General features: G+C 39.0%; 1 protein-coding gene across 1 annotated transcript in view; it reads left to right on the top strand.

Annotated features, from left to right (window-relative positions):
• Nucleotides 1-24955, top strand: part of BRINP1 (BMP/retinoic acid inducible neural specific 1) — a 175973-nt gene that overhangs the window by 111108 nt on the left and 39910 nt on the right. Inside the window, exons 3-5 of the mRNA XM_036752940.1 lie at nt 971-1161; nt 8294-8463; nt 11745-11850. Coding sequence (XP_036608835.1) covers nt 971-1161; nt 8294-8463; nt 11745-11850 — 467 coding nt within the window. The remainder of the gene's footprint in view (nt 1-970; nt 1162-8293; nt 8464-11744; nt 11851-24955) is intronic.

Here is a 24955-nt window from a genome sequence, read left to right as displayed (position 1 = left end):
TAGATGGATTTGGATTCAATGTCAACTTGGAAAGATGTCTCTAGTATAATGCCTCAGGGATCTGAGTTTGGCTCTGTGATGTTTAACATTTTTATTAATGACTGGAACAAAAACAACAATAGGGTATTTATCAAATATTTCTATAACACAAAGGTAGAAGGAGTAACTTACACACTGGATGACATAATCAACTGAAAAATCTTGACAGACTAGAAAGTTGGGCTGAATTTAATAAGATACTATTTAATAGAGACCAGTGTATAGTTTTAAAGTTGAATTTGAAAAGCCAACCTCTCCTGAAAAAAGATCTGGAAATTTTCATTGTCTGCAAGCTCAACCTAAGTCAACATTTCTAGCTCTTAAGTGGTATGATATAGCAAGAAAAAAAAGCCAACATAATCTTAGGTTGTATTAAATGAGAGATGGAAATATTAGCCCTAGTATACTAGTCTCTAGTCAGACCACAACTAGCCTATTGTGTTCAGTTCTAAGCACCCCATTTCCAAAAGGACATTAATAAGCTAGAGATCATACGACTGAAGATGAAAGGACAGGGAAACAGAAAAAGAAGTCAGAGGAAGAATCTGAGGTGAAATAGCTGGGGATGTTTAAACCAGAGAACATAATAGCAGGGAAACAAAGGCTATCTTCAAGTTTTTAAAGAGAAGTTAGGTTTGTTCTGTTTGACCCCAGATTGCAGAACAAGGACCAATGGGAAGAAGATATAGAGAGGAAATTTATTCTTGATGGGATGATCCCTAATGTTTAGAACTATCCAAATGTGGAATTCATTGATGTGAGGGCTGGTAGCTTTCCTCTTGTAAAGTGTTAATGTCTACTTCTGGAGATATAGAAGGGATTCTTCTTCAGCTATTAATTGGACTACTTTGCTTCTGAAGTCCCTTCCAACTCTAAATTCTGTTTCTATAACCCGTCTGCTATTTATCTGTCCTTGTTACCCAACATACAGGGAGTTTGCCCGTTGGAAGGTGAGGAATACAGCCATTGAGCGGCGAGATCTGCTCCGTAATCCAGTGCCCCTCATGCCTGAGTTTCAGAGAAGCATCCGACTCCTGGGCAGGAGACCCACAACTCAGCAATTCATTGATACCATCATCAAAAAGTACGGCACCCACATCCTCATCTCTGCCACTTTGGGAGGTAGGTTGGTGGTTGACTGGGTTCAGTTCCGGCCTTAATCTAAGTCTAGAGAGTAGGGAATGGATGGGATATTCAGAGTCCTCTTGGAAGAGACAGCTCATAAGTGTCCCTCCTGGTGATGAGCAATACAAAATGGTGAGTAGTTAGATGACCTAACCAGAAAATGTAGACTCACAGGCCATGAATTAATTGGGTTTAGTCTTTTGTCATCTATTTTAGGAGACAACACCTTTGACTTGTAGAATGTTAAAGTGGGAAGAAACCTTAGAACATAGGCTTCTTGGGACTTAGAATACAAAGCATTAGAACACAGAATGCTAGAATTAGAAGAGACCTGGAAATATAGAACATTAGAACATAGACCTTAAATTGTTGGAGTTGAAAGCTAACTTAAAGACTCTCTACCTCAACCTTTAAATTTTATAAATAAGAAAATAGAAGCTCAAAGAATGAAAGTAGCTTATTCTATGTCACATGGTAAAGTCATGGTATAACATGCTAGACATGAGGAGTTCCTTTCATAAAATCAGCTCCTATTCATTTTACCAAAGGATTAAAATTGGCATAGGGCCTGGGAACAAGAATGCTTGCTCTCCTCTCACAATTCTGGCCCACAACCAGTTACTCCTATGTTTTTGGGAAGGTGGGAAAAGAGTATGAGAGGAGGAGAATAGTGGGTGTTAAGGTTTGTGAAATAGGTTGAGACTACATCATGAGGGTCTTTGAATGCCAGGATAAGGATTTTGGAAGTTAGTGAATCACTTTTGAATGGTGCTTTAAGGTTTGCAGAGTGTTTTACATTCATTATCTCATAAGATCATAGGACTAAGGGATTTAGATAAAAAAAGGGACCTTGGAAATCACTTGGGCCAATCTCTTCATCTCACACATGAGAAAACAGACACCTAGAGAAGGAAAATGACTTATCCATGGTCACACAGTGATTTAGTAGAAAAGCCAAAATTAAAATTCAAGTTTCTTACCTAGTTCAGGACTTTTTCATGGTTACTAAATCAAGGGATTTTGAGTTGGAAGGGTCCTTAGGGTTAGCTAGTCCAAATTCCTCTCGTTTTACATATGATGAAATTGAGACTGGAATTTCATCTCTTGAGGTATCCAGTGCAGAATTTAATTTGTCCATTTTAGAGATAAGGAAAATTAGGTTCAGAGAGGTTAATTGACATGTATAAGGCCATGAACTGAGTTAGGGGAAGAGGCAGATCTCAAGCCCAAGTCTTCTGACTTCAAGTCCATTGTTCTTTCCAGTACACTGTGCTGCCTTACTTTATCTTGTGGCTCATGATGGAAAGTTTTGTTGTGGTGCATAGATTACTGGACTGGATTACATAAAGTCTGGCTTTGCCACTTGTGAAAATCACATCTCTCAGCCTCAGTGTCTTTATCTTTAAAATGGGAGATAATACATGGAGCAAATTTCACAGGACTGTTTTGAGAAAAGCTTTTTGAAAATTGTAAAGCAATATAGAAATGTGAGCTATCATTAACCCCAAGAAGAGAAATAAATATGTAGGAGGCACAATTTCTCTGGCAATGATGTATTCCTCCCACCTCAGGTTTGCTTCAGCTCATCATTGAAAACTTAAGATGTCAGTAGGCAAATTGAGTTTCCCCATTGGAAGCTATTTTCCTCCCTTGTCCCTAGAAATTCCAAATAATGAAGACCTTTTGCAGTGAAATATATTTTTAATTTCAGTGAGGCAAAGTGGTAAATTATTCACAGAGCCTTGTTCCGCTCCTGTTCTTACAGCACAACATTTTAAAATATGCAAAGCTTTATGATGAGAGCCAATGTCGGACAATGAGACGTAAGTGCACACTCAGTCCATAGTGGGGAGGGGTGGAGGATCATAGGACCATAGATTGAGATTTGGAAGAGATGACACCAAAGGAGGAATGGGAAGAGGGAAAGGAGGCTAGGAGTTGGAAAAAGGAAGGGCAGGAAGGAGGACACCTGAAAGATTCGTACATTTCATTGGATCTATCACTTTATTAAGGCAGCTTATGGTGTACTGGGTTAGAATGGTGGACCAGGAGTCAGGAAAAACTGAGTTCAAATCCAGCCTCAGATACTTACTAGCTTTGTGACTCTGAATATTTCACTTAATCTCTATTTGTTTCAGTTTTCTTAACTGTAAGATAAAGATAATAACAGCAACTATCTCGCAAAATTGTTGTAAGGATCAAATGAGGTGATATTAATGAAAAAGTATTTAGCATAGTGCCTGACCTATATAGTAGGTGCTATATAAATGCTTATTCCTTTCCCCTTCTTTCTCTCTTATTAGTATGTGTCTTCCCACTACTGGGGCACATATTGGAACTCATCCAAGTCCTCTTATTCTGTGTAAATTTTGTCTATGTCCTTAGCAACACAGTATGGTGTGGTGGACAGAACACTAATCTGGGAATCATAGAATCTGAGTTTGACTTGACTCGACCACCTGACCTTGGAAAGGTCACTTTACTTCAGTGGGCCTCAGTTCCTTATCTATAACATGCAGGCGTTGGACTAAATGACCATGTTTTCCTGCTCCGAGTTTTTCATTAATCCTTGGTAGATCTAGCCAATATGCTGAGAGCTTCCTTCTGGCTCTTTCAGTGTTCATAGATGGCCATACCACATTTGGTGTTTTCCATCTGTGGTCCCTTATTGCCACAGCATGATCAAGTTGTCTCTTTGGTGGGACATACACGACCTTAATGTTTCTTCTGCACCATTTCTGCATGGGGCATTCTTGGCAATTCAGTACACCTGACATTGGGTCATTTACAGTTGTAACTCTTCTGAAATTTAGGTAATTAATATATCAAACCTTAGAGCCTTTTCAGAGAGAGCTGGTACAAAAATAAGAGTGGTCATAGTAATTAGAGAAAATAGAATGTTAGAGCTGAACATCAGCAGCAACAGCCTAACAAACACCACCACTACCAGAAACAGTGCAGCAGCAGCAGCAGCACCACCACCACCACCACCACTACCATCATCATCATCATCAACAGCAGAGTAGAAATTTGTCCCAGAGCTGGTTCTATTTAAACAATGTTCCAAAAAGATCAGAATAATATTAATCAAATAACAATATTTATGTTGTATTTATTTTGTGTATATACATATATACATATGTGTATATACACACATATCATCCCCAAAGTCTTAGTGTGTTTTTAAGCTATAATATCTTCAGAAGTATAGAAGTTACAAATTATTTTTAAAAGTTCAAAAGCTCAATTATTTAAATTTCTTTTTACTTATTTAGTTTTAAATAATACATTTTAATTTTAATTAGATGGGACACTGTTATTATGCACTGCCTAACCAACAGTTTCTGAATGACATTTTTTCACACTAGTGGATTGGTAGAGTAGGTCTTCTTGCTTGGACACCTCAATAACTAGATCTGTCTCCATTAGACTTTTGTTTTCTTATGAGGGTCCATCAAAACTGTCATGTAGGCATCAAAACCTTGTTCTCCGGATGATCTTAAGGCCAGTATTAGAAATGCAATTCTGTCAATTACTGAGAAACAGCTGATGATGAAAATTTTTACAAAGTTTGAAAATCAAGTACAGTGATGTATTGCATAAGCTGTTGATTATATTGAATTTTAATAAGAAATTCATCAAATTTTTTATTTTAATAAGTAGTCTCTCAAATGTTATTTATGTAAGGATATAGCTTTTATACCTATGTAATTATTAAACATTAAAACTGCACTAAGATTTAGGATACCCCAAATCTCTCTATCATTATTTTGTATGTACTTTTATATGTACGTATTGTGTCTTCCATAAAAAATGTAAACTGCTGGTGAAACAGGATTGTTTCATTCTTTCTTTGTTCTTGGATTCCCTGTGCCTGGCATATAGTAGGTGCTTAACAGCTTATGGGCAGATTCATTGGTCGAACAACAAAAACAACATCTCCCATTTCAAGATTGTTTAAAATGAACACAGCTGTTTCCTCAGGACAACCCTGTCGCCTAGCTGAAACCTCAGAACATAGTTTGTCAGAGATGGAAAGGACCACAGAGATCATTTAGGCAAACTCCCTCACTTTTGCTGATGAGGCCTTTGATGGTGATGCCCAAGGTCATCCAGAGGAAGGCAATAGAGCTGGAATGAGAGGCTGTTTAGTTCTCTCTTTTTTGCCTTCTCTTCCTGCTATTTCACATTCATTGTCTCATAGTGGCTGTGATTTCCCTAACCTCTCTGAAGACCCTGCTTTTGGAAAACAGAGCACCCTGGAGCTCAGGAGAGCTGCTATGTGTGAGCTTTCATTAGAATCCCCATTTCCATTAGACCTTCCCCTGACTGAGGAGAAAAGAGGAAGCCAGTGTGGGAGAGGACAGAGAGATGCAGGCTGCCCTGCCATCCCTAACCCACTTCTGTAAGCAGTGAATGGCTCATTGTTAATCAGGGTGTAAAGCAGTCAGCCTCCCCTCCAGCCGGTGCCTCCTTTTTGCCCTCAGCCCTCAGCAGAGCCAGGCACACTCTTGTTGGGAAGTGGAGGGGGTGGGAAGCTTGGTACAAAGTCACTTGGAGGCCACTGAAGCTCAGAAAGAGAATCTGTGAAGCAGAGAGGTAATTTGTAGGAATACCCAAAAGGGAAGACAACTTTGAACAGAACATCATCTTAATAAACAGGAAATTAAGTCTTAATAATGCAGCAAGAAGCCTATTAACCCCTCCTGATCTAAGCTCAGCTTCTACCAGCTCTTAGTCCAGGGGGAACCCTGGTTCCCTGCCAGCTTCCCCTCCTCCTTTACCTTCCTCCACCAGTCTCACAACTCCCTTTCCCTAATCCTGACTTTCTAGTCATTCGTTGTAATAATTAAGCTTCCAATGTCTACAGTGCTTGAGAGTGTTTTCCTCACAAGAATCATGTAATATACAAAATACAAGGGGTGATTGGTGTCACTATTTTAAATAAGGGTATCATGCCAGGTGACTTTTAAGCTCCCTTTCAGCTCTAAATCTATTGTCCATAATAATAACAATAGTTGACATTTACATAGCACTTCATATATTTCCTTATCTGAGCCTCACCACCACCCTATGAGGTAGGTCTTAAAAAGTCTTATCCTCATTTTACAGTTGAGGAGACTGAGGCTTAGGTTAACTGACTTGTTCAAAGTCACATAGCTAGTAATATCATCCAGCCTTATCATTCTACCAAAATCACTTTTTACAATGCTACTCATGATTTCTTAATTGCCAAATCCACTGTTTTATTTTTTCTCACAATTCTCGGTCTCCTCAATCTCTCTGTAACCTTTGACACTTTTGATCACCCTCTCCTCCTTGATACTCTCTTCTCTCTGGGTTTTTAGGATACAACTCTCTCCTGGTTCTCTTCCTACCTATTGAATTCCTCCTTCTCAATCATCTTTAGTGAATTCTCATCTAGATCCCTCCTTCTAACCATAGTTGTTCCACAGAGTTCTATCTTGGGCCATCTTTTCTTTTCCTTCTATATTATTTCATTTAGTGATCTTATCGGCTCCCATGAATTTAATTGATCATCTCTACACCAATGATACTTGAATTGACTTGTCCTGTCCAAACTTCTCTGTTAACCTTCACTCTCCCATCTCCAACTGCTTTTCAGACATCTCAAATCACATGTCCAGTAGATATCTTATAAACTCAACATGTCCAAAACTGAATTCATTATTTTCCCCAAAACCCCCTCTCCAGTTTCCATGACTGTAGAGGACATGACACTATCCTCCAAGTCCCTCAGGCTCACAAACTAAGTGTCGTCCTCAGCCCCTCACTATTTTTCACACACCTGCCCCAATCCAATCTGTTGCCAAGGCCTATTGATTTGACCTTTGTAATATCTTTCAAATGTGCCCCCTTCTCTCCTCTGACACTGCAATCATTCCGGTGCAGATCCTCATTGCATCATGCCTGCACTATTGTAGTAGCCTGTTGGTGTACCTGCCTACCTCAAGTCTTTCCCAACTCCAATCTGTCCTCCATTTAGCCACCAAAGTGATTTTCATAAAGTGCAGGTCTGACCATAAACTGGTTTAATAAACTACAGTGGCTTCCTATCACCTCCATGATTAAATACAAAATCCTCCATTTGGCTGTCAAATCTCTTCGTAACCTAGCTCCCTCCTATCTTTCCAGTCTTCTTATACCTTACTCCCCATGAAGCACTCTTCAGTCCAGTAATACTGGTGTTCCACAAACAAGACACTACTCTCATCTCCAGGCATTTTCTCTGGTTGTCTCCCATCCCTGGAATACTTTACCTCCTCGAATCTTCATATCCCCTCTCTTAGTAATTTCCTACTTCTACTTTATACAGTTTGTTTGTAGATATCTGTTTTCTTGTTGTCTCCTGGATCAGATTGTGAGCTCCTTGAGGGCTGGGCCTATCTGTTGCCTTTTTTTAATCCCTTGTGATTAGCACATCCCCTGGTACATAGTAAATGTTTATTGACCCACAGCTAGGAAATGTCAAAGAACATTTAGACTGCTTGTTATGTACATGGCCCTAGGCTAGGTCATGAAAGGAAGACAAAGATATAACTTGACAGTGTCACACAGGTAGCAAGCAGTCAATCTGGAATCTTTAGAGAAACATAGAATTGGATGAAATTTTATATCACAGATTTATATTCTAGACTAGGAAGGTATCTCAAGGTCCATCTAGCTCAAATAACTTATTTTACAAAAGAAGAAACTGAGGTGCAGAAAGAATAAGAGGTTCGGCTAAGGCCACATAAAGTGAGTAGCATGGTAGGGATTCATATTTAACTTATCTGATTCTAGGGGCCGTTATTTCTCCATTTTTCTCATTCTTATTTGACTCATACAACTCATAGAATATTGTAGTTAGAAAAAACTTAGAGATCATCCCAAGATCACCTGCGTACTGGTCCATGGTCTGAAAAGTTTTCCTTTGAAAATGACTTCAGGGCACAGCTCTTGAATTCTGCTTTTGAGTTTCAAGAGAAAGTACAGGAATAATTTGGAGAAAAGTCACTGGTTAGTGAGTGTCCTGTTTAGTGAAACAAGATAGACAGGTAAAGCTGACTGGAAATATCACTAAGGGAGCCTTCTAAATCATGTAATTTCTCTGATTTCCCCCGAACAGGAGAGGAGGCCTTGACCATGTACATGGACAAAAGCCGACTTGACAGAAAGTCAGGGAATGCTACCCAAAGCGTGGAGGCTCTGCACCAGCTCGCATCCTCGTACTTTGTCGACCGTGATGGCACAATGAGGAGACTCCATGAGATACAGATCTCCACCGGAGCAATCAAGGTATATGGTTTGGGGGCATGTCCCAGAGAGAGGGAATATAGGATAGACTTATAAGGCAGGGATGAGCAGATCTTCCAAAGCATCATAGACCTTCAAGGTTGAATGGGGAGGTTATTACAAAAGAACATATAGGATGTAAGAATTTAGAAGGGTCTCTAGAACAAAGAATGATAGAGTTGGAAGGGAACATAGAATACAGAATTTTAGAACATAAAACTTGGAATGTTAGAGCTAAAACATAGCTAGAACATAGACACTGCACCATAGCATGCCATAACATAGAAAGGGACCTGAGAAAGAGCTTGTTCAAGGTCACATTGTAAGTTTGTGAAATAGCCAGGATCAGAATCTAGGTCACTGGATTCACATTCTAATGCTCTTTAAGGATGAGATGGATCTAGCTGGGACTAATCCAAGTTGATCAAGACCTGATTAGTGCAATGGATTACTATGATAGTGGAATGGATATTGATACAAAAAGGCACTACCTGTAATGTTCCATACCTAGCAAGTCATTTTTCTCCCAACTTTCTTGTGATGTAGGTTGTCCAAGGAGTATTACATATGCTTTATAACTGAGCCCCAAAGATATGAAATTACTTTCCCATAATCACAGGTCTATGAAGTATTAAGAGTCAGGACTCAAACATAGACCTTTCCTTGACCTATAAACCCCATGGCTATCATTACAGTCCTCTTCTTAGCAGGAAATATGTTTCTGTTGTAAAATGCATTTCTGAATAAAGGGAGGTCATTTTTAAAGTGAACCATGTGGTTAGTACTTTCATCAACCAAAGCACTCTTCTGTCATGCAAAGAAATACATGACTCTCACATATATTCTGATATATATATATATATATGTCTACATGTATATTACAAACATACGTATACATGCATACATACATATGGATGTTATCCTTCCCTTTTCTTCATAGCTATGTTAGTGATTTTTCACTAAATGATTTCCAGATAGGTAAAGTTCACCAAGACTTCCCAGTGATATTGAGAGAGTAGGGAGCAAAGTGACAAATTCAGGTAGGCAACGGGAAAAAGTAAATCCCCAAGATTCACAAAGGCAAAATGAACATGTGGGTAGAAGAGAGTTCTTAGATTATTCCTAAAATCTAGACCTGAAAAGAACATTAGAGATTGAGTCCTTCTCCCGTTCCTGCAGATGAGCTCAAGTTTAGAGAGGGCGGGTGGCATAACCAAACTCATATAAGGAATAAGAAGCAATGCCATGTTTGGGCCCTAGGTAATGTCACTTCAGATGCTATTATCTCTTTGTAACCTATGGGTATACTAAATAAGAGAAGGAGAGAAAAGGGAGAGAGGAGAAGAGAGGGGAAGGAAGAGGAAGGAAGGGAAAAAAGAGAGGAAAAAAAGGAGAAAAGGAGAGGAGAGCAGAAGAGTGGAGGGGAGTAGAGAAACAAATATGCTAGAAAAAGGGCCAATTTCTCTGACACTGATGAACCCAAATTGTTAGAGACTTCACTACCAAATGTGGGATCTGTGTTAAACTCTCACTGTGTGAGAATTCTGAAAGAGCTGGTTTTTTCATGACTATGAAACGGCTCCCTGACCACGTCTCTTCTCTTCCCCCCGCTTCCCCCACTGCACATCCCCACTATGGGATGCTGAATTGAGATATTGAAGCTCTGACAGCTGATAATCCTCTCTAGTGCATCTGGGAAAGAAAAGCTTCCTCCTTTCAGGGTTTCCTGGGCAATCACATGTAGGAAGCCTCACTGGAGAATCCATTTCTCTCTGCAACCCATGAGAGAGACCTTTTTTTTGCTTTTGTATTTGTATTTGTTTTTTTTTCTTGTCTCTGGACAACATTTGAAGACATTGCCACCTGTAACTATTTACTATTCTGGTTTGAGTCTTTGACCTGAGGACTCATGTGGTATAGCAACATGAAATTTGAGTCTCAGGACATGGATTTAAATCTTTATTCTCCTACTTACTCCCTTGTGTGACCTTGGGCATTCTGAACTTTTCTAACTGTTTTTTCATTGGTAAAATGCAAATGAGGAGTGGAGGAGATGATATTTAAGGCCCCTTGAAGTTCTTGGCCTATGATTCTATCTTGCCCTGTCAGAAAGTATTGACTTTATTAGGTTCAGTTCCATGTGTACCACCACCATGAAGCACAGGAACCTAACACAGTCTGTGAGATTGTATCCTGAAGGTATATGATTTTTTGTTAGTGACACTTTTATTCATACAGTGATCTGTTACTTTTTTAATTCTTTACTATTACCTTTTGAAGCAAGAAAAACATTTATCAGTGTCCCTATTTTACAGAAAAGGAAAACAAAGTCCAGAAGGGTAAGTGACTTGCCTAATGTCACACAATGAGGTAGCAACAGAAATAACACTGGCACCCACTTTTAGTCTATGATAGACTAAACAAACAACCAAATAACAAGACAGTCACCCAAAGGATTTCCACCTGCATAGGATTAAAGTACTTACAGTAGAAGGCCTTTTGAAAGGGAAGCATTCTTAATTCCCAGTCTTCGAATCTCCAGTCAAGAAATCTTTCCATTGTAAAACATTAAGGAGACTGGGAACAAGCAGAAATGAAAGTATAGTGGTTAGTGAAGGGAGAAGTTTGACATTCTTTCTGATAGTTATCCAACCAAATCCAACTATTTAACATATAGTTATTAAACACTTATTATTTGCAAACTTTTGTTAAGTGCTCAGGATGAAAATACAAAAACAGCCCCTTTCCCATAAGGAGCTCACATTCAACTGGAGGATGGAGGGAGAGAAAGATTAAGGGGTCCTTTTTTGGGTGCAGCATTTGATAAGGAAGGGGGAAGTAACTGGAGAGGGGAGAGTCAACATTATAAATTGGTAGAGTGAGCAGCTATTGATGTGGCATGATTTGAGGATCTCTATTCAAAATATGTCCCTTCCCATGTCATGAGACCTAAAATTCTACTATTGATCCTCCAGTCCTTTGAATCTTGACAATGTGAGGGTCTATCACAGACATCCTTTGTCCCAAGAATGCCCTTACCTGCAAGAAGAGAAAAACTTTGAGTTCTTAGCAGTTGCATATGGGTGGGGATTAGCTGACAGAGGAAAAAGAGTACAGGATTGGGACTTGATATGGGAATTGTACATGGAGTAGGAGAGAGAAGAGGGTGCTGAGTTTGAGTGAGAAGCCATCAATGACTAACCCTTCCTACTTTCACTTGACAAGGGCCGACCCTGTGTATGCTCCCTGAGAGGCAACCCATTAATGTTGTTCTTGATTACTAGGTAACAGAAACCCGCACTGGTCCCCTGGGCTGCAACAGCTATGACAATCTGGACTCTGTGAGTTCTGTCCTTCTACAAAGCACGGAGAGCAAACTCCACCTCCAAGGTAAGAAAGTGGGATATAGGAAACAGAGAGTGTGTTGGGACACAAAGGAGGGACCAGGGGTAGAATGGATAATGAAGAAGCTGAGGTAGAGAAGAAGGAACTATGGGAAAAGAGAGAAAGAAAAAAGAGAAACTAGAAAGAGGAATGATAGTGTCAGAAGAGAGGGAAGATAGAGAGGCAGGAGAGAGAGAAAAGATAAAGAGAAAAAGGGAAGGTGATGGTGACAAAGAAATAGTGGAGAGAAAGAAAAGGGGGAAGAAAGGGAGAGAGAATTAGAAAGAGGATGAAAAGAAGAGTGATAAAAAGAGGATAGAGGGAGAGAGAAAGATGAAAAGTAAAAGCATGGAAATCAAGTAAGAGTTATAATAATGTGATTTTTTAAAAAAAATTAACATATACAGCACATGAAATTTGTGGTTATTAATTATTTTCTGACAGAAAGTATAGAAATGTGAGCTTTATCTGATTATTTTGATGAAAATGTCCAAATGGTGTTATTTATAGATGCTTCAGACCTAATATATATTAAAATTTCATAACATATCATCTGGATTTTTCTCCATTATTGTTTTTGATTTTCAATGTGTTTTGACAGGTGTTATTTGAATTCTAAGAAATATAGGGTATTTTATAGAACTTTGGTTCCATATGCTGGTTCCCTCTATGATTTTTTTTCTTTCGTTTCATTTGCTAATCATTTCTGTGCATATTTTCTCTATCAAATTATATCTGGGCTTTGACGAGACCGAGAAACCGACAGGTATGACCTTCTCCCAAAGTGCAGAATAAGGATGGCTCAGAATGTCAGTGGGAGGAAAATTGGCCTTAGATTTGCAAAGAAGATCTGAGCATTGATCGATGTGACTTTGATGTTCTGATATCTTGGTAACTCTTTGTGCTCCCATTCCTGCTAGAGAAGATAGTGGATAAGGAACAATCAGCCCCATTGCTTCATAATAATGGAGACAGCAAGAAAGAAGGGGATGAGGGTAGCTGACTTGCGGAAAAAATCTATGAATAAGACTCTGTGAAAGAGACTGGGGCCTAGTAAGTTATGCCTTGTCTTAGTTCCTTAAGGAACCCTTATAGAAGTGATATTGAGTAGGAAAGATAGGAAGAAAGATAGACAAGATGTGACTATATCTTATACCTTTTTGAATCCCTGTCCTGTCATTTCTGTCTCTGCAATATCCCTTTCATTGTCTCTATCCTCTCTATTTACATTTGCCTCCACCCTAGCTCAAGTATGTATCATCTCTGCCCTAGATTATTACTGTAGTCTCCTGTTTAGTCTTCTCTTGAATATCCCCCTCATTCCAATCTATCCTAAACAGGCTGCCACTGAAACACACAGCTCTGATTATATCTCCCTCATCCTCAACAACTGTCAATTGCTTCATATTGAAAAACAAATAAATTCCAAACTCATTAGGTTGGCATATAACCCTCTCTACAGTGTGGCTCAATCCTACCTTTCCATCCTTTTCTCACACTAATAATGTCTTGTATACTTTATTGTCTCTGCCAAACTGGCTTATGTCTCATAATCCAAATATACCTCAAGTTTTCGTACCTCTTCTGCTGTGCTCATGCCACAATTCCCTGGGACATCCAACATGCCCTCTTGTGATATCCAACTATATCAATAATACTTCATATCCTTGAAGGCCTTGCTTTCCATGAAGCATTCTTTGATCCTCTTAGCCAATGATGACCTCTCCCTCCTCTGAATTCATTGCTTACGTTTTTTAAATGCATTCATAGTATTCTATTTTATATTATATCTATGTCCTTTCCTAATCTCTTCTATTGGATTACAAGTTCCTTGAGGATAAGAGCTTACTTATCTTTGTACCTTCTTTAGAACCAAGGATAATGATATGTACATAATGAGCTATGCCTAAATGTTTTTGAATGACATCCCTCTAATGTCTATGACACTGTAAATTCCAAATTAAAGTTGTTGTGATGGTTGTTGCTGATAATGATGATGATGATGATAATGATGATGATGATGGTGGTGATGATGGTGATGATGGTAATTGCCATTGATGATAATGATGGACAGCAATGCCCAACAGTTCCTCTAGTGGACATTCACCCTGCAGTCATCCATAAAATGGAGGTCAAGGGAGGAATGGAAGCAAGAAAGAGGAAAAGAGAATGAATTGAGGAAAAGACAGCAACAGTGAGGATGGGGAAAAATGAAACATGAAAACAATAAAGGGAAGTTAGTAGTCAGAGCAGCTGTGGCAGCAGCAGTAGTAATAACAATAGCCATACAATGATAATTCTCTATTTTCACACATCTCTCTCCAAGAAACCCAATAGGTCTTCTATGGGCATCATGTAATTGAATCTTTCATCCATCTGAGAAGGGAGGCAGAGGGCAGATATTATCTTCCCTGTCTTACTTTTGGGGAAATTGATGCATGCAGAGATTGAAGATTTTGTCTAGGTGTGGGGAAGATCTATGAATGCAACATAGATCTCATTTCTGTGAAAGAAAAAAAAAGACAAATGGCAAAGGGTAGAAACTAAACAGAGTTGGAATATAGGGGAAAAAATAAATCCAGACTGGGAGCTAAGAAACCTGTGTTCTTTTTCTAGCTTTATCACTGGTGAAGTTTGTGGCATTGGGCAAGTTATATCCTCTAGTTCATTTTTCTCATCTGTATACTGAATAGTTTCATTTTGGTAATTTGTAGAATTCTTTCCATCTCTCCCATTTGGCATTCTAAGATACAGTCCAACTCTTAACATCGTATGTCCTACAGTCCCTTTTAATGCTACTCATTCAAGAATTAAAGGATATTGGGACAAATGATCCCACTGAAAAGAAGAGAACCCTAAGCAGCACAGAAGGAACAGTGAGGAAGGTAGAAGTGTAGACTGGAAGGGCTGAAAGGGACCTTGCTACATCATCAAATCTATATCCCCACCTCCAAGCAGTACCACACTCAAACCATCTGGTCACACCTCCCTCCTAACTCATCTCAGAATTTTACAATCTTCTCCAGCATAAAGTTCTTCTTTAGGTCCAAGTCTCTATTTTTTTTAACTTTAAATGAATTTCTGCAGGTTTCTGTCATGGTTTAGTGGAAAGAACTCTGATCTTGGGACCTCTGATATCTTGGGAAAGAACTCTGACATTGTGGGAAGATGTCAAAAGTGTGTGTGTGTGTGTGTGTGTGTGTGTGTGTGTGTGTGTGTGCATGCTCATGTCCAGGGGGGAAAGTCAGGGGTCCTGGTTTCTAGTTCTGACTTGGCGACTGCAGAGACCTGGAAAGGACCTTAGATGTAGTCTAAGATATAGTCCATCTCCCTTATATTATATAACATATAGGTAATATACATACAACACAAAGTCACTGTACTCAGTAAAGTTAAATAGCTCCTTCCCCGCTGTGGGCCTCAGGTCATTCATCTGTGAAAATGAGGGAGTTGAGCTGACTGATCCTCAAGGTCTCTTCTAGTTTTAAAACTGATTCTAATTCCTATGAGAAACCTTCCCTTCAACCCAGTTGTTTTATTCAGTATCTACTCCTTATCCCTTGAAACTTTGTTCATTACACACATGAACACACACACACACACACACACACACACACACACACACACACACATCCCTTACTATTGCTGCTTAATAAAATCAAATCCATCCGGCAAGTCCCAGTTCAAATCTTAATTACTCCGGGAGATCTTCTCTGAATACCTCTGCCCTCAGAGATACTGCCTTCTAATATCCTCCATCTCTTACTATTTGTACCATCCGTTTGATGCTAGGTCTTTATCTTCATGTGTGTGTGTGTGTGTCTGTATCTGTCTGTCTGTCTGTCTGTCTATCTGTTTGTCTGTCTCCCCTGACTGGAAGGCAAGGATCAAGCCTCACACATCTTTCTATCTGACCTCAGTCCCATGTAGTGCTGCATACAGGGTAAGAGCTCACTAAACATAAACTGCTTACTTGATTAAAAACAATTGAATTGATCACCTAGATTGTGTCCACGGGTGACAGTTGCTGGCCCTCTTGGATAGAGAGGAGATAAAAGTGAGTTTAAAAAAGTCACGTCATTCTCCCCTCTGTGATCTCCTGGAAACAGCACTGAATTTGGAGTCGGAGAAAGTGTGTTCAGATCCTGGCTCTTTTACTTGCTAGCTGTGTGATCACTGGTAAATTGTTTTACCTTCCTTGGCATCAGTTTCCTCATCTGTAAAATTCATTCAATTCATTCCACAGACATTTATTCAAATTTTTGCTATGTGCGAGGCACTGTGCTCAATAGTGGAGATGTAAAGACTAAAAAGAAATAGTTTCTGTCCTCCTAGGAATTCTGTGCAGTCTGAAGATGGACAAGGGAGATGCAGCAAGTCCCCAAGTATGTATATTCACAGGAAAGTAATTTCAAGATTAGGAAAGGCCTGGTGTAGAAGGTGGCAACTGAGCTGTGCTTTGAAATAAGTCAGGGATTCTTTGAAGTGGCAATGAGGGGCAATTCATTTTAGAAATGGGGGTCACGCAGAGGATTAACGAGACTTCCAGAGGCCTTGGCACATGTGTCTGCCACAAGGAGTCTCTCATCATTGCAGGTTATTTTCTATTCAGCTGTCAAAGTGATCTTCCTTCTGACCACAACACTCCACTCCCCAGTCGAAGTCCAATGGCTTCCTATCACTTCTGGAATTAACTTTGAATTCCTCTATTTGACATTCAGAGCCTGTTCCCCTCTACCTTCCCAGTCTTCTTCTATCTCACTCATCACAGTGTACTCTTCTATCTAATGACTGTGACCTCTCTACTGTTCTTCTCACAAGAAGCCCATTTCTTAGCACTGGACATCTTCTCTGACTGATCCCCAGGCCTGATGTGACCTCCCTCTTCATCTCCGCCTCCTGACTTCCCTGGCTTTTTTCAAGTCCCAGTTAAAATCCCACCTTCCTTTGTCAATCTCCTTGATGTTAGTGCCATCCCTTTGTAAATTATTGCCAATTCATTCTTTCTATACCTTGTTTGTGCATGTTATCTCCCCCATTAGAGCGTGAGCTCCTTGAGATCAGGGACTGTCTTTTGCCTTTTCATACCCAGCACTTAACGCTGTTCTTGGCATATAGTACGTACTAAATAAATGTTTGTTGACTGACTGACTGTCATGCTAGAAGACAATGATGAAGCTCTGAGCCACGTTGGTATGTAAGAGGGTACCGATACAATGGAAATAGTGACCCCAAAAAGAGAAGTTCACATGTGATTGTGAAGCTCGAAGTCTACATTCAAGGAACCTGGAAAGAGAAGGATTAGCCCCCCAAAAGTCTTGTCTTAATAAAGCAAGTGACCTTTACCAGTATTCCTTATGTTATCTTTTCAATCTAGTGGATGGCTTTCTGAATAATTTTGACAAATCCCCTCTTTCATCTCTAGCCTTTTAGCCAGATCTCATTAAGAATAAGTCACAGACCTGTAGGTAATGGATTGTGACTGAGGCTCCCTTCATCTGATTAGCAGTGGAGCAGGAGGCACTGACAAGAATCCATGTTTCTGCCTTCGTGTGGCTCTGGCTGGGAGGCCTGTTCAATATACTAGCAGCATCTTCACGACAAAGGCAATTGCTGACTTCCAACCAGCCAGCTGCATCCAAATATTGGTTTTGTTTTATGAGCCAAGAGTCCTGTATTCCCTGTAAGACATTTAGCCTGTAGGGAAGAGAGGGAGGACCCAGGAGGGTGGGGAAGCTTTGGAGATTTAAATTGATTAGACAAAAATAAGTTGCATACTGGAGGGGGAATTGTATTGACCTGGAATCCAGCAGACCTGGCTTCTTATCTTAGCTCCGTGTGAGTGTGTGTGTGTGTGTGTGTGTGTGTGTGTGTGTGTGTGTGCATGTGTGTGTGTGTGCACGCGTGCACGCAAAAGACTTATTCATCTGTAAAATGATAGGGTTGGATTACATTAGGGGCTCTTCTTGATGTTTTTTGTGTCATGGGCCCCTTTGACAATGTGATGGAGCCTATGAACCCCTTGTTAGATTATATATATATATACATATATATAATACATATGTGATATAATAATTACACATATATAATTATATATATAATTGTACATGTATTACATATAATACTTTAATATGGTATATATGTATTATATTTATAATCTAACAAGGGGTTCATAGTTGTCATCACACTACCAAAGGGGTCCATGACACAAAAAACATCAAGAAGAGGTCCTAATCTAGTATATGTGTGTGTATACACACGCACACATATATATACATATATGTACTTACATATACACATACATATATATACACATACAATTATTATAAGATATTATATATGCATTAATCTAAGAAAGGATTCATAGGCTTCATCGCATTGTCAAAGTGGTCTATAACACAAAAGTCAAGAAGAGCTCCTAATCTAGTATGTGCGTGTATACACAGACGTATATATATATATATATATACACATGTACATACATGTATGTGCGTGTGTGTATATATACATATATATGTATATTCTGAAGGAAATGTTTCATTTCAGTTAGAGACTAATGAAAACAAAGATTTGTCTTTTTTCTTCCCCATGAAAGGGATCCAGTTTAAGAACCTCTGGATTAGGTGATAATACAGCTAGCGTTTATGTAGTACTTTAACGTTTACACAGCACTGAAAGCCAGTGCTATTATTAGCCCTATTTTTCAGATTAGGAAATGGAGGCTGAGAGAGATTAAATGACTCGCTTGGCATCACATAGCTAGTAAATATCTCTAAGTCCAACACTCTATCCACTGGACCACCTAGCTGCCTCAGTGATGACTGAAGATGATCGTAGATTTAGAGCTGGAAAAGAGCTAGAAGGCACCTCTTTATAACATCCTCATTTTACACTTTACAAAAATGAGACATGTAGAGGCTAAATAACTTACTCGACTGGCAGAAAAGCATTTAAGTCTTTGTCCAATGACCTTGCCACTAGGTAACTGATCTCTGAGGTTTTAATGATTTTAACATGCTGTGACTATTACATTCTATTTTCTAGGTTCTTCTAAAATATTATATTTTAAGGTCTCTTCTAGCTTTGACATTTCATATTCTGAGGTCCCTTCCATCTCTAGTTTCCTAAATTATTTCCTCTAGCACTCTATGTTTTATTGTTCCTTTCAGATTTTGCATTCTATCATTTTAAGGATCTGGTTCAAGATCCTCCTGGTCTTGAGTAAGGGAAGGGTAGTATGAAATCACACAGTTATGAGGTGCCACTCTCCAAAAGGGGTATACTTTATGGATCCAAATAGGAGAATAAATGATACTGTATCTCCTTTACCAAGCAGGCTATGAGATCCATAGACATACATAGATAGTTCTAGGTGCTATTGTGCCACTGATGGGTAGAAGAAAGAAAGGAAATTCCAATGATAGGTCAGTTTTCAGAGACTAAAGCCTAGCCAGCTCTCAGTGAAAAGTTATGGGAGGATATAAAGAAGTATTATGGAAAAACAAAACAAAACAAAACAAAAAAAAACCCAAAAAACAAAACAAAAATGACAATAACAACAGAAGAATGACCTGTCAATAAAGAGATCGGGATTTTAGTCTCATCTTTGCAACTACTTATATGACTGTGGTTAGGGCTAGAAATTTAGATCTTGGAATAATTGGGATAAATATAACAATTGAATTGATAAGAGGTGATGAGATCACCCCAAGATAATGTAGAAGAGAAGGGAGACCCAGACAGACCCTTGGAGCATATTTATAGATAGTACAGGTACCATGGATACATTTTCTGGAAGACCAGAAAAGGAGGACAAAAAAGAGTAGTGAGAAAAGTGGGAGGAGAACCAAGTGGGAGAAGTGTCACAAAAAGCAAGAGAAATTATACAGGAGGGAGAAGGTGATCTACATTGCGAGGTGCTATATAGATAGGTCAGAAAGAAAAATGATTGAGAAAAACGGAGGATTAGAGTGAAGAATACAATTAAGGATCAGAAGACATAGAAAAAGATGAAACGATAAAATATTATGATCAGATCAAAGGATTTTGAACTTCATAAACATTGAAGTGGAACACAATTTCATTAGCCTCAGAATATTTTTACCCCTTAAGGTCACCACTGTCATTCACAGAAACCTTATCTCCCCTGTATATTGGGTGGAGAAGGCAGAGAATCACACACCTAAGATATACTGGCATCCTGAACCTTTTCCTTGAAATACTCAGCAGGCCCCAAGGAATCCTCTTTAGCCACTGAATGGCCACTGAAAGTATATTTATGAACTCATCTGAAAATATGGATCCTATTAATTTTGTCAGTCAGCACAACATCTTTGGATAATGAATGGCAAATGTTTGCTCTCCTGGGTACTGGGCAAAGTACTGCTTCCTTATCTGAAACAACCTCTTTAAAGCTTTTAAGGGACCTTCAACTTCAAATATTCAGATCCATAGATTGATAGGTTAGAGCTCAAAAGTACCTTCGAGAATACTTAGGTCTATAGATTCATAAAATGTTAGAGCTGGAAAGGACCTTATATAGAATGTTGGGACATAGAATATAAGAATTGGAAGGGACTTTAGCTTGATAAAATTTAACTAATATTTCTTAAGTGCCATCAGAGTTCTAGGGTGAAGAGCACTGAGGATGAAAAGATAGAAAGAAAGAAAGAAAAAAGAGAGAGAGGGAGGGAGGAAGGGAGAGAGAGAGAAAGAAAGAAAGAAATAAAGAAAGAAAGAAAGAAAGAAAGAAAGAAAGAAAGAAAGAAAGAAAGAAAGAAAGAAAGAAAGAAAGAAAGAAAAAGAAAATTGCATTGCTCACCTCAAGGAGATTACATTCTACTGCAGGCACTACACAGAGAACTAATTAAAGGTTGTGAAGAAGTTGTAAAGACTTCAGAATACTCAGGAATCATTGCAGAGGGAAATGCTATTAGTTATGATGATAAGGGAAGGGTTACAGAGGAAGTGTCACCTCAAATGAGAATGAATAAAGAGAAGACAAAGAAAAGGAGAGTATTTTCTAGGCTGAGGGAACAGTTTTTGTAACTACTGGGACAGGGTTGGTGGGGTGGGGTCGGGCAAATTCAGGAAATTGTTGGTAATTCATTTTGCCTGGAGTATAGAGTATGCGAAGGAGGCTAATAAGAATTAAAACTAGACAGGTATGCTAGATCCACAATGTGGGGAGCCTTAAGTGCTGAAATTGACCTAAAGTCAATAGGGAGCCATTGAAGATTTTTTTTGATCAGGGAAGGTGGCTAGTGCTTTAGCTATTTCCACCTCTTTTTGAGGCTATCTGTAAAGAATGGTTTATAGAATGTGGAGATACGTGACAGAGGAATCAACAGGAAATTGTAATAGTCTAGAAGAGAGGTGTTAAGAGTGTAAGCTTGGTTTTGTCAGCCTGAGTGAGGAGGTACTGTAGGTGGAAAATTAGGAGTTGACGACTGGTCAGAGAGGGGTGTGAGCAAGAGGAAAGAGTCAAAGATGACTCCAAGGCTATAAAACTGGGAAACAAAAAGGCCAATGAAATAATCTTGCTTTTTTTTTTAATGAGGTAGGAGATGAAGTTATCGCTAAGTGAGAAGGTAAAGTAAGCATTGAAAAGTAGGAATTGTAAGGGGAAGTGGAGGTTTGGAACAACTGTACTGGACATTTAAGATACATTGTTAAACTAGTTAACTATAAGGTTAAGATTGTAAAGAGAGGAGAGTGAAGCCACCACATGGTTGATTTGCAAAATAGGAGGAAATTGAAGGACCAGAAGTCTCCAAAGGATAAAGATATTATATTACATGTGAGACAAAAAAAAGGACAGGAGGAGATGATCAGAGAGGGGGATTTCAATGTCCCAAGATAATAAACACCACAGTTTTGAGTCATCATTAAGGTCTATAGTGTGTCAGGCTGAGATAGAATAGAGATGGAAATCTTGGCAGTTGAGGAGAATGATAAAATAGGGGGACCAGAGTGATTGAAGAGAAACCAATATGTCAAATGAGATAATATATGTAAAGTGATTTGAAACCCTAAAGTGTTCTATGTGTTAGCCGTTGTTGTTGTTGATGATGGCGGTGGTGGTATTATTATTATTATTATTATTATAACAATGTGTACCTGGGGTTGAGGGGGGATTTTTGAGAGGATCATACGCCTCATAATGAAGTCCTTGAGCAAAGAGGAAGAATGATCAGTAGTTTAGAAAATGGCAACAACGATTTCTAGATTGAGAGATAGGAACGGATGGTATCAATTTCAAATGAGGGGTGGTTATTGAAAAATGGTGACAGTAAGAGGTTCTAGAAGCATCAGTTGTTGATTATTCCCTGGTCACATTCAGTAGGGGCAGATTCTTTAGTCCTCCCCAATTCTCTCTTTTCTTCCCATCCTCACCCACTGATTGAGAAGACAAAAAATGTGATATCAGTTATACACGTGAAATCATGCAAAATATATTTCCATATTAGCCCTTTTTTAAAAAAAAAAGCAAGAAAAATAAAGAAAGTGAAAAAAAAAGGTTATGCTTCTATTTGCATTCAGACTTCATCAGATCTTCCTCTGGATGGGGAGAGCATTTTTTTTTTATCCGAAGTCCTTTGGATTTGTCTTGGATCGTCGTATTGCTGAGAATAATTAAGTCATTCACAGTTGATCATCTGACGATATTGTTGTTACTACGTACAACAGTATTCTCTTGCTCACTCCACTTTGCATCAGTTTATATAAATCTCAGGATTTTTCTGAAACCATCTCTGTTTCATTTTTTTTATAGCACAATAGTATTCCATCACAGTCATATGCCATGACTTGTGCAGCCATTTTCCAGTTCATGGACATCCCCTCAATTTCCAGTTCTTTGCCACCACAAAAAGAGTGAATAGGTCCTTTTCCTTTTTCTTTGATGTCTTTGGGGCACAGTTCCATATTGTTCTCTAAAATGGTTGCATCAGGTCACAACTCCATCAGCAGTGCATTAGTGTCCCAATTTTTCCACATTACCTCCAACATTATGTCATTTTCCTTTCCTGTCATATTAACCAATCTGATATGTGTGAGGTGATACCTCAGAGTTGTTTTACTTTGTTTTAATCAATAGTGATTTAGAATATTTCTTTCATATGACTACAGATAGCTTTGATTTTTTCGTATTGAAAATGACCATTTCATGTCCTCTGACCATTTATCAACTGGGGAATGGCTTGAGTTCCTATAAATTTTAATCATTTCTCTATTTGAGAAATAAGGCTATTATCAGAGGAACTTGCTATAACTCCCCCTCCTCCCTGCCCCGCTGACCAGTTTCCTGTTTTCCTTCAAATCTGGCTGTATCAGTTTGTGCAAAACCTTTTTAATTTCATATAATCAAAATTATAATGGTCTCCATTCTCATTTGGTCATAAATTCTTCCTTATCCATAGATCTGACAAGTAAAATTTCCCATGATCCCCTAATTCGCTTATGATATCACCTTTTCTGTCTAATTCATGTACCCATTTTGATCTTATCTTGTTCTAATGTGTAAAATGTTGGACCTGCCCATTCTCACAAGTCATTTTCTATGCCTTTAAAGCAATCCATTCTCATTTTTACTTCTCAAAATTTTTGTCTTCCTTCAAGGCATAAGCCAAGTCCCAGCTGTTCTGTGGAACCGTCCTGAATATCAGCAATCATTGCTGTCCTTTCCTTTCTCAGCTTTACCTGTTATATTTATTTGTGCTCACTCTGGGATACTAGAAACTCCTAGAGGGCAGCAGCTGGTTCTTTTTTTTCTTTTTCTTCTCTTTGCCAACACTGTGTTTTGGTGATAGAGCAGGCAATTAAGAAGTGTTTATTGTGATGGACTGGAGGATCCTTAGCATGTGAACGACAGTACACAAAGTTTTTACATTTTAGTTAATCCATTGGATTTTCACAATGTTCCTGAGAAGGAGACACAGCAAGGATTAATATTCCACTTTTGAAAGGAGTGGGGTGTGTGTGTGTGTGTGTGCGTGTGTGTATGTGTGTGTGTGTGTGTGCACGTGTGTGTGCGCGTGCGCACGCAAGCATGTGCGTAGGGGGTGGAGAGGGCAGGCAACTCGTGGTGAAGAAATTCTCTCTATCAATGAAAATTGTCACCTGGATGCACTGAGAGGTTAAGTGACTTATCCAAGGTAACATATGTGTCAGAGCTTGAGACAAAATCTTCCTATGAAGCTCTATCTACTACTCCATATTGCCTCAGAATCCTACTTTAAAGATGAGAAGAGTAAGGGAAGGAATAGTACCTACCATGTGCCAGGAGCTATGCTAAACACTTTTATAAACCTAGAAGAGAGGTGCTATTATTTTCATCCCCATTTTACCTTTGAGGAAACTGAGGCAAATAGAGGTTAAATGACTTGCCCAGAGTCACACAGCTAGTAAGTATCTGAGGTCAGATTTGAATTCAGGTCTTCCACTGTACTACCGGCTGCCTCAGAGAAGTAGCTTGCCCAAGGTTAGTTAGATTTTAAAATCATAACTCCTCAGAGCTAGAAAAAACCTACATTTAGAGGGAATCCAGTCTAGAGTTCTTTGGGCTTTCTAAATTTCCATTGTCTATTTTGGGGAGTAGGTAGACAATATTTCAGCTGACTAGGTACCATGGTTTTCATCTATCATAAGGGGTCGTATAGCATAGTCGACAGGAGGGTAGGCCATATATCACAGGCTTACAGATAAGAAGTGAAAGGGACCTCAGAGATAAAGCAAGCCAACCCCCTTATTTTATAGATGAGGAAAATTGAGGCCTGAGAAGCCCAAGGTCACATAGGCAGTAAGTTGCAGAGCCAAGATTCAAGTGCAGGTATTTTCACAAGTCTTGTGTTCTATCCACTCAATCACACTACCTCCTAAACTTAGATTCAGGAAGACCTGAGTTTTATGCTTCCTCTCTCATTTGATGTTTGACATGGGCAAGCCACTTAACCTCTCTAAGCCTCAGTTTCCTCAGTTCCGACACGTGGAGAAAAATACTTGTGGCACTTTCCTCACAAGGCTGCTATGAGGCACAAACAGATAATGAATGTAAAATGATTCACAAGCTCTAAATGTTATGTAAATATCATGCATTTTTAAAAGTATCTGT

Source organism: Trichosurus vulpecula, chromosome 3, assembly GCF_011100635.1.
Source record: "Trichosurus vulpecula isolate mTriVul1 chromosome 3, mTriVul1.pri, whole genome shotgun sequence".
Lineage (NCBI taxonomy): Eukaryota > Metazoa > Chordata > Mammalia > Diprotodontia > Phalangeridae > Trichosurus > Trichosurus vulpecula.
Note: the sequence above shows the minus strand (reverse complement) of the source record. Positions and strands in the feature narration are given on the sequence as shown.